Raw genomic sequence first — 10,089 nt, 5'->3', positions numbered from 1 at the left:
CATTATTATTTCAAAGGGACGTTAAGTTAAATCATTTGCATTTGACCAGCAGTTTGATATGTCTTCAAACACTGCCGAGTTTGTCCAGTTTACTTTGAAGACTCCCGTTGTTTTCATGTTGAACCCATTAACTTATGAGCAGCAAGTAGAAAGTGCAATCACAACAGCAGAGACAACAAAGATAGACACCAGTTGCATCATGTGACGCAATGTCAAGTTATCAGGATTTAGCTGCCAGATCTTTAAGGTGGATACAGAGTTCACAAAACGCTAGGCGTGATTTTCACGCCAGGCGTAATGAAAGTCGGTTCCTGATTGGCTGTGTGAAGCTTACGAAGCCTGATAAATCACGCTTGCGTTTCGTGAACTCTGTATCCACACTTATGGTAAGTGTTCTAACTTTAAAGTCTCTATTGATTTTTTTCCACAGTATTTATTGTTGCCTGGATGTTGTAGGAATTTCTTCACCAGGACATTAATTGCTGTGTTCAGCAAGCAGGTTTAGAGGCTACTGCTCTTGAACGCTGTGATCTACATGATGACAAGTCTGTTATTCTTCAGGTAAGGATGTAACCTTATTAGAATACTTGAATTTATTAACATTCTTATTTCAGAGGGATGTTCAGTTAAATAATTTGTATTTGATCGACAGTTTGATTTGTCTTCAAAAGCTGCCAAGTTTGTGAAGTTTACTTTGAAGACTCCTGTTGTTTACATGTTCAAGTGGAAAGTGGAATACGCAGTTCCAGAGACAAAGGATCACCTCATCATAGCTTTGTCTAGCAAAGTCATGGTGCAAGGACTTCCTACTCCGCTCGTCAAGAAGTGCACTGTTCGGAATTTTTCTCTAACCGCCTGAAACGGTGCCTGTGTCCTGTAGGGTAAGGTGCCGTATGATGGCCATATTATATCACTCTCGTTTCTGTTCCTATGAAGTAAAAGACACTTTTGTGTTCATCCGCCATTCACAGGTTGAGTTTGCATTATATTTGCCTCTTTGGCAGAGAGAACTAGTCATAAATGGGGAGGTCTGTGATGTTGTGGCCCTGCGATGCTCTTGGTAGATTTTTAGATATCATATGGGTGCCATGCAATAAAAGCATTTCTTCTCTTTGTTAAATGTTATTGCTGTTACTGTCTTTTGTAAAAATTGTTACTTGTTCTTTAGAACTGAATGTTCTGATTTGTACCTGACAAACCAGTCATAAATCCCGGCTGGTAAAATTAAAATGACATTCGAATCAAATATTTATTTTAATTTACTAAAACTTAAGTTACCCCCACATTAAACCTACTCTAAGGCGACCCGAGGGACCGTTCTAGCAGCCCTCGCAGAAGGAGGGTGCTTTGGGCGGGCCGCCGACTTTACCTAGCTGTTTGGCGGGTTGGCCTACCCAGCGCTTCGCAGGCGCTATCAGTATCTCAGCTCGGGAACAGCTCGCGCGTTGTCAATATTTCAAGGATCAGAAGGACGTGCTCCCACACGGAAAAAAGGGTTGGTCGTTAGGCCATTCCACCAAAAAAAAGTTTCGACGTCGGCACCTCAAATGAAAGATTGGATGTAGTAGAGACCCTGTGCAAAGTTTGGGCTCTGTGCGATAACGTTTACCCGACGCGCATCGCGATTTTCAGAGCGGGCTCGAAATTGGCGCGCAGCGGCCCGCCATCTTATTGGCTCTGCCGTGCTGACACGGTGGGGTCAGAAGAGACGTCTCGGGTTTAAAGTGTGACCATGGGTCCTACTTCACATCCGACAGGGTGAATCCAAGCTCGCGATTGACCGGGTGTCTCCAGGGGCTCAAACGTAGCAGTCCGCGCGGCTCGCTCCTGGCAGCCGAAATTGGCAAAATCAAACATATTGTTTTTGCCAATACGTACGCCGTACCGTGCCCTATCCAAAACTATGCAGCGTGCCAGGTAGCGGTGACGCGATCACTGGAAAAAGTTTTAAAAACAGGTATTTGCGCCGATTGTTGAAAACCATTTGTTATTCATTTGCAAAGATACGCTTATATTTCTGTTACCTCGCGGTGAGGCCTTCGGTCGCCTCCATTGCTGGGTGTCCCAAATGACGTCTATATGGTACTCTGAAAAGAGTCATTCGAAAATTCGCCATCAGGCGATTGATAAGACTTGCCGAGTTTTGATGTCTGCTGAGCCTCAGTGGATCGCAGAATCTTGATCTCTAACTTCAATAATTAACTCTAGCCAAAAAACCGACAAAACAAATGGTGCCTGTTTATTCGATAGGTCCTGACTCACAGTACCTCCAATCTCAACAGATTTTTCATACTCAAACAAGTGTGCAAGAAATAGACGAAAAGCAGCCAATTTTGAACGAAATTAGAACTCATGACTGTACGGCGACGTGTTGAGAGAATGCTTTAGTTATTACGTTTTACTTACTTAGTAAAGCAAATGTACGTGGCAGTCCTAGCCTGAACACTTCCCTAGCCGTTTTCGGCAATCTGTATAAGCAAGCAGCTCGCCTGTTGGCGAGTGAACGAATATGTAGACCTGAAGGGTCAATCACACATATGTATCGACTTGGAATTCACCGACGAGCAAGTTTGGCGTGTCATAAATTTACAACGTATATTGTAAACATTAATTACAAAATAAATCGTAATTTTTCGACGATGTGTTACAAGTTATTTTTATCACAGTGTTAGACGCGTTGATGAATTTTCACTACTTGGGGGCCTGACAGCCATCGATGGTGGTGGCGCTGGTCACAGTGGTCATGCTAGCCATACTGGCTCTCTGCTCAGCCAGCATCTTGGCGCCCATGCCCGTGTTTGGTATAGGCGTGAAGGAAGGACGAGGTTTAAACACCGACAGAAAGGCTGCGACTGAACAAAACATAGATTAACAAACAATTTACTGTCAGAAGAACCGTACTTAAATCGACACGCGAGAATGAAAACCGCTCACGTCTAGTGACCGTTTAGAAAACCGCTCACCTCTACAGACCTTTTTTCACACAATTTGAGATATTGGTATCATAAGAATCAGCGTCTTTCAGAGGTCTTTTGGATACCAATATCACAGAATGTGTAAAAAAAGTCATTTAAGCGGTTTTCCGAACGGTCTGCAGAGGTAAGTAGTTTTCTAAAAGGTCGCTAGAGGTAAGCGATTTTTATTGTCACGTGTCGAAATTTGGTTTGGTTGGTATCCGGTTAAGGGGTTTTAGACTTTGCGTCTAGCTACGAGCGACGGTGAATCGCACACGCATATTAGGAAAGAGTGAAAGTATGGGATCAAAAAAGTAAACCCGGAAAAAAAATACTTCAAGATATCTTAATACTAGGTGCAAGGTCGATTTGACCCTAATGGTGACTCTTAGACTTCCCGGGAGAGCTCAAAGTAGGGTCTATAAAGCCAAAACGACCCTTTTTGACCTATAGGGCTCTAACTGGGCATGACCCAGGAGACGGCTATCTCCCATCGAAATTTGTATTGATAGAAGAACAAATGGTTAGTGTTCGTTATCTTTTTATGAACGATTTCTTACTTACTCACACACGCAACATTCCCAAATGTGTTACTGGAGTAAAACTAAAAGATCCTTTGAGTGATCCTTGGTCAAACCTTGTCTCTCCTTTAGTAGAAGCATCTTTGGTACAGCTGTAAATTCCAAACAGCAAGCAGGCACAGTAGCGAGGATAACCTCTTTATCACTATCAGTTTCAAGATTGTCTTTCACTATTTGTCCAGCGGAGTTTATCCATATATCATGTCTTTGTCGCCTCAAAATTGAGTCGAGACTACGACGTCTTCCCTGAAGTAGGCTTCTCATGATCTAAATCACACTGACTTAATCATTTTGAATTTTAATGCCTCACATCAGATTTAATGTTAGGGGCAGGCAAGTCGAAACAAACAAAACACTAAGAGTGAGTCCGAATACTCCAATGTGTCGACACTTCTCGAAGTTGTGTCGAGGAGTGGAGCGGAGTAGTGTCAAGTGAGCCGTGATTGGTCGGATTGGCTGCTCACGCTACTCCGCTCCACTCCTCGACACAACTTGTGTCGTCGACAGATTGGAAAGTTCGGTCACACTCTAACGCCTTGTCACAATTGTGATATTTTTGTTTTTACCCCACGTCTGTAGAGACACTACGATATCCTTATACGCAGAGCACGTGCGGATAAGCCAGCCAGCACACCGGAGCAGTGGTGTTGATTATCATTTACCAACTCGTGTGCTCGGGTGTACCAAACAAAAGAAAACTATGTGTCGGACAAGTAGGCCTACACCCTCCGTGAGTTGATGCAAGAACGATATAAAAAGAATAATCCGTTGGACAAAGCGTGCAAACCAAACTTAAAGATAGTGTGTGGAGGTTAGCCTATATAACGGCTGTAGGGATGCAATGGAAAAACAAAGGCACAAATTACACATTTCCTGGGGCACTGAAGTCAAGGGTTCAGTTTAGTGCCTTTCCAAAGGCACTCAACTTGTATGGAACTTATATGAAGCTAGCCAGCTTAAGGTGTAAAAGGCCACATTTAGTGCCTTTAGTACACTAAACTTTAGTGCCTTTAGTACACTAAACTTTAGTGCGCTTTGAAAGGCACTAAACTTTAGTGCGCTTTGAAAGGCACTAAACTTTGTTAGTGCCTTTGAAAGGTAGTGATTCGCACCTGTGATTTTCCAGTGTGATCAGGAGTCAAGGTAAGAATAAGGTTTTCTCGATGAATTATTTAATAGAATGCAGGTGCTCATAAGAATCATATGCATTGCTATAAATTAAACCACTTAGCCCCTATACTGGGACTTCACCATCAGATTATGGTTCACCATTCCACGCTATTTCATAGTAACATTACAAATAACTGTCTGATAAGGTTATTGATAAACTCATACCGATTCTTTTTGTGGGCAATAGAGGTAATACGTAGATGGTTAAAAATTTACAGTTTATGAATTTTAACGAGGTCCCGTTAACTGACTACTCATTGAAATATTGACGTTGCGAATCATTCAGAAGTTTTCGAATCATTTGTTTGTGCAATGTCATGAATCATTTGTGAAATTACTGTTTTACGAATAACTCAAAGAATTTGCCCGGAGTAAATTCGTAATGTTACGGCCAAAAAATTAACTGTGGACTCGGACGGGGAAAAATCCTAGCACCTTTTTGCAAGTGGTGGATGGTCTAGTGAATCACTGCGGAAGTAGATCCGTATATGAGCCCTCAGTCCAGCTTGACCACTAAAATCCGCTGTCAGCTGTCAGCCTGTCCCTGTCACATGCAGGCAGGGGCATGAATTCCGCATACTACGACATTCAAGATTGGCAAAATATTTTCAAATCGATGGAGTGATTCTTTCGTGCTCCTATGTTTGCCTGCGAGCTATGCAGCCTTAATGCATGTTCTTTAATGCTCGTGCCTACTAGGCACAAGAATTACACCTTTTCGGCGTGTTTTATTTTATTTCACGCCCAAACCTGATGAGTGTTAGTAGCATGCTATACGCGGCGATCAAAAGGGCATAAGGGGCCGTTCACAAATTACGTCACGCATCTGCCGGGGGGGAGGGGGTCTCTGCCCGCGTGACGGTCCTATCCTGAAAGCATTAGATGGTTAGGTTAGCCGCGTGACGTGGGGGAGGGGGGGGAGTCAAAACCGCCTGAAATTTGCGTGACGTAATTTGTGAACGGCCCCTAACCTGCCAAACAATCTTGAATGCCGTTTTCGCGGCATTAGGGCCTGGACAATCAGTGGCAGAGCAGAGTCCCGGGTGAGGCGCGATACCAGCGAAAACAGCGTGTTTGGGGGAAGCTTATGTGAAAAAAGTATACATTTCCAATAAAAATCATCACGAAGAAATTCGGAAAGCTGATAAATTTTTTCGTGTAGTATGCCTACAACTTCACGAGTGCGCGAAGAAAATTTGATAGAAAAATATAGTTTTTCGACCTGACATAACCATACTCTAGAAGACGCAACTTGTTCGTTGATTTGACCACGACAAACATTACCTTTCGGGCCAAGTATATAGCCTACTACACGACAAATTTTATTAGCTTTCCGAATCTCTTCTTGCTTTCCATCAGAGATGCATACCTTTTTGACATAAGTTTCTCCCGTTGCGGTATCGCGACTCTCCCGGGACATTACCATTGCGTTTCCAGACCCTGGCGACATTTATGTCCCTGCATGTGACGGGGACAGGCCAACAGCGGATTTTAATGGTCGACCTCTGGAAGTATGCCTCATATGGACTTACCTCGGCAGTGAGTCACTCCTGTCGGCACCGCGCGGTGCGTGTGGCAAGCGCTCTAACATGACGCCTCGCACAGGGGTGCCCAAAAAGGGCGTTTTCGAACAGACCCAGCTCACCGGCCTCATCACTGGCGCTTTGTCGCAGAGAGTTAGGTCTAAACCAAGGGTTACTTCTCGACAAAAATCTGTCGTTTTAGACCCGAACCCCGACAACTTTTTACTTAAGCCTTCAATTGGGAATATGGGCTTAGTGCGCTCATGTCGAGAAGTGGGAGTAGGTAAAAGTCGGCAAGAGGACAGGAGGAGCTTGAGGACAAGTGCAGCGCCCATCGCCCCTCCTTGTCTCTCCTTTCCTCCTCGTCTTTGTCGTCGTCGTCATCCTCCGCCCCCCCCCTCCCCCTCCTACCACCTCCGTAATAGAAGTAGTCCGTTTTGTCTACAGTGTTTGCCCATGTAGCGCCTCACCGTCACGGTCCGGACCAAGAACCCGTCCGCGCGTCCACTCTTCTACCGTGCGTTACAGTCTACATCAACTAGATCAATATATAATACAGATACAGATAGGCTTACTTACAGGCCAGCAGCCCCGCTCCGGTCCAGAAGGCTAGAGAGCAGTTGAAGGCCAACAGCAGAGGGAATGCAATATTGCCCACCATAGAGCCAGCCCGGCCAGAAAAGTTTGCCAAACTAACTGCGGATGACCTGGTCGAAAGGAAACAAAACCGTCAATAGCAACTGGCCTTGTCGATTTCGTTAAAAAAAATGCAGTTTCAAAGATTTCATTTTGAAGAGACAGTCTATTTGTTTTAGAGGAAATCTCTCCGCAGTCTAAACGGTGAAATGTAGTGACACGTTTGAAAAAAGCTGGAGCCACCCCGAAAGCACTGGTGCTTAGTAGGGTGATTCTCAGCAAACGGGCCATTTGGGAGTTATATTTTATTTGTCATTTTTTTTAGGATTTTTGGTCGAAATGGCTAAATAAATGTAACGTCGGGGCTCACAAGCGGTCGGCAAGCGCTACCGGTCACAAGCGCTACTGTAAAAAAAATCCAGGGTAATTTTGTTTACCCATGTGTGGATAAATTTCTCCCTCTGGTATGTAATTCAGATTTACCCACCCACCTGGTAGGTTAAACGTTATTTACCTCGATGGGGTGTAAATTTCTTATAGTGTGGTGAGAAAAAATTACTACTTGGGTGGTGAATTACCCCTTACACCCACACAGGTGTATTTTAACCAGGTAAATAAATTTCACCTTGCTGGAGGGGATGTTCCTTTACTACATCCACAGGGGTAAAACACCACCAGCACTAGGTGTATAAGGATCTAGGCCCATTCACCCACGTGCAAGTGACCCAAAGAAATCTTGCCCAGACGCAATATGCCCACAAGTATTTCACCCATATCACTTTCACCCTCTATTATTTTGGCCCAAGGAGAGTTCACCCAAAGTACTCTTTATTGCACAGTTTCACAGTTTCACAGAGAAACGTTGGCTCCGCAACCTCGAACGTAGTCTAGTAGCCGATCCGTCGCCTTGAACTCTTGGTATCTTCTTGTGAGAGTTTGGAGTCGATCGTTTATTCTTGAGTATTTTGCCTTCTGATGTTGCCTAATTTTTCTCAAACCGTCAAGTTCTTCCATCATCACTTTGACGTCGGCTGCCTCCTTTTGGAATTCTCCAATTAATTTGTAGAGTAAGGGGTGGCTTTTCCCAACTATTGTCCGGTTTTCTCCGACAAACCCAGTACCGTCTTGTGCCACTTTTATTGTCTGAGTGAAAACTGTATTAATATCCAGAGTGCGACAAAATGTATCCGCCTCTTTCACTTGGAATTAATTTTGCGTCTTCCATCTTCGAAAAATTTTCCTGTACGGCGCCTCTACGGGAACCGTTTTGATTGTTGGGGTGAGAAGTGGAAATATCCCTTCTGCTCCTCATTTGCAATACTCCCTGTCGTTGGGTGAATTTTTGGGAGTGGGTGAGATGAAGGCAAGGGTATAATATGGGTGAATATACTTTGGATGAATAATAAGGGGTGAAAATTCAGTGGGCCTATGGGGTTTGGTCTAGTTGTCCCGTGGGTGAAGAGGGCTTGGGTGAATGGGCGGTATACCGGTGTATAAATAGCGTGTTTGTGGGTGGGAAAGTGTACTTTCGCACCCCACTGCCTGAAAATCTCCCCTTACAAAAATAATCAGTATACGCGGCGGGAATGAATTTTGCCACACATGGTCGGGGAACATCTACCCGTGCAACACACCGGCTGCAAATTTCCCACTAATTTGTGACTGCCATAGCATCGTGGGAGGAGAGGTGGGTTCGGACTACTACTACACCGCCGCAATGCCACCCAAAACCAATCACCTCCTTTCTTTGCCTTTGGCCCGCTTATCGACGCGAAGCCCGCGATAGACTGCCGCTAGATGGCGTTTCAGTCAGCGCGTCTCCTACATAGTGAGCTTTTTATATTAAATTAAAATTTCCCTGAGAAAATGACTTTTACTTTTACGCAGTAGTATGATTTTCAAGGAATCACTCTAACCAGCAACGATCGGTGTTGGCCGAAAAAGTCAACCATATACCAGAAATAATCTGTTAAACTCTAACGCTCCGGGGGTCCCCGCAGCAACACCTTGTTCCGTACGGCCCCGTCACCTTGTCGCAGGGAGGTGCACCCCCGCGCGTACCCCTTATGTGGCGGTGACTTCGCTGGTCGCTGCGATGGCCTGTTCTCTCCATGAGAACGATGTCCAAATTTTTGAAATTGATTGCGGTAACCGACTTAATTGGCAACAGTCCTGTCGGCCCGAAATCAACAAATAAAACTCGCTAAATCTTCACGAGGCGGAGAACGGATCACTTGTTTTCATTCACATACTGCTCGATACCTGGAAGGGAACATTTTCACCCTCCTGGGTGGGCTTTGTGGTTTTCAGCGCATATAGGATTGTTTTAGGAAGGGTATAGAATAGAATATCATTCTATCCTCGTGGTATGGATACCGCTTTTACCTACCCACAAGGACACCCCCTAAGGGAGAGAATTTCACCCACCCAGTGGTGGGTAAAATTTACACCCCCATGGGTATGTAAATTTAATTACCCTGGTGAGGTAAAGGATAAAGTGTAAAATTACCCTCGAAATTTTTTACAGTGCAACTTTTGACCGCTTTGCGCAGTGGGTTCCCCACCTCGGAAGTGGGCAAGCGATGGATTTTTACAAAGTTGGCCACATGCTCTTTCAAACGAAACACCGATACATCAGATCCGACATGAGGAACCCACTGCGCAAAGCTCCCAAAAGGTGACAATGAAACACTCTATTGTCTAACAAACAAGGGGTCTATCTCGCGTAGATCGCTCGATGCAGGGCTGGGGGGAAGGGGGGGGGGGCTGATAAGAGATAGGAGATGGGGCACCGGCACTACTGCCTTACCTGACGCTGGTCGGGAAAAGGTCCACGGTAATGTTCATCAGGGTGGTGAAAGCCACGTTAGCAAGGCCCTCGAAGAAGCAGGCAATCATTAGCACTACTGAAGATGAAGCGGCGAACGGCCATGCGATGAGAGTTGAGGTTGCAAGGGTCAGCGTAGACACTGTAGAAGGGAAGCAGATTAACTAACACACCGACGTGAATGACTACCCAGGGTAAAAAAACCATGATTGTCATGGTCAAATTGAGATTTTGACCATGGGAAGCCAAGATTTTAATCATGGACATTGCCTAGACCATGGTGATCACCTATGCCCATGCCCATCTCCCCAGCCATGATACTCTGCACTCGGTTGACCATGGACAACGACTCAACCATGCGCAAGTGGGATGTCCACACCATGGTCTACCTTGGCGTG

General features: G+C 45.0%; 2 protein-coding genes across 7 annotated transcripts in view; both read right to left on the bottom strand.

Annotated features, from left to right (window-relative positions):
• LOC113216791 (venom carboxylesterase-6-like) overlaps positions 1 to 10,089 on the bottom strand; it is a 223,571-nt gene that overhangs the window by 128,035 nt on the left and 85,447 nt on the right. The window lies entirely within an intron of this gene.
• Positions 2,582 to 10,089, bottom strand: part of LOC113210639 (synaptic vesicle glycoprotein 2C-like) — a 29,616-nt gene continuing 22,108 nt past the window's right edge. Inside the window, exons 7-9 of the mRNA XM_026428727.2 lie at positions 9,674 to 9,833; positions 6,808 to 6,935; positions 2,582 to 2,852 (exon numbers count right to left, since the gene is read on the bottom strand). Of these exons, the coding sequence (XP_026284512.1) occupies positions 2,692 to 2,852; positions 6,808 to 6,935; positions 9,674 to 9,833 (449 nt within the window). The 3' untranslated portion in view covers positions 2,582 to 2,691. The remainder of the gene's footprint in view (positions 2,853 to 6,807; positions 6,936 to 9,673; positions 9,834 to 10,089) is intronic.

This window comes from Frankliniella occidentalis, unplaced genomic scaffold (assembly GCF_000697945.3).
Source record: "Frankliniella occidentalis isolate FOCC.00 unplaced genomic scaffold, Focc_3.1 Scaffold12, whole genome shotgun sequence".
NCBI classification, from domain to species: Eukaryota; Metazoa; Arthropoda; class Insecta; order Thysanoptera; family Thripidae; genus Frankliniella; species Frankliniella occidentalis.
Note: the sequence above shows the minus strand (reverse complement) of the source record. Positions and strands in the feature narration are given on the sequence as shown.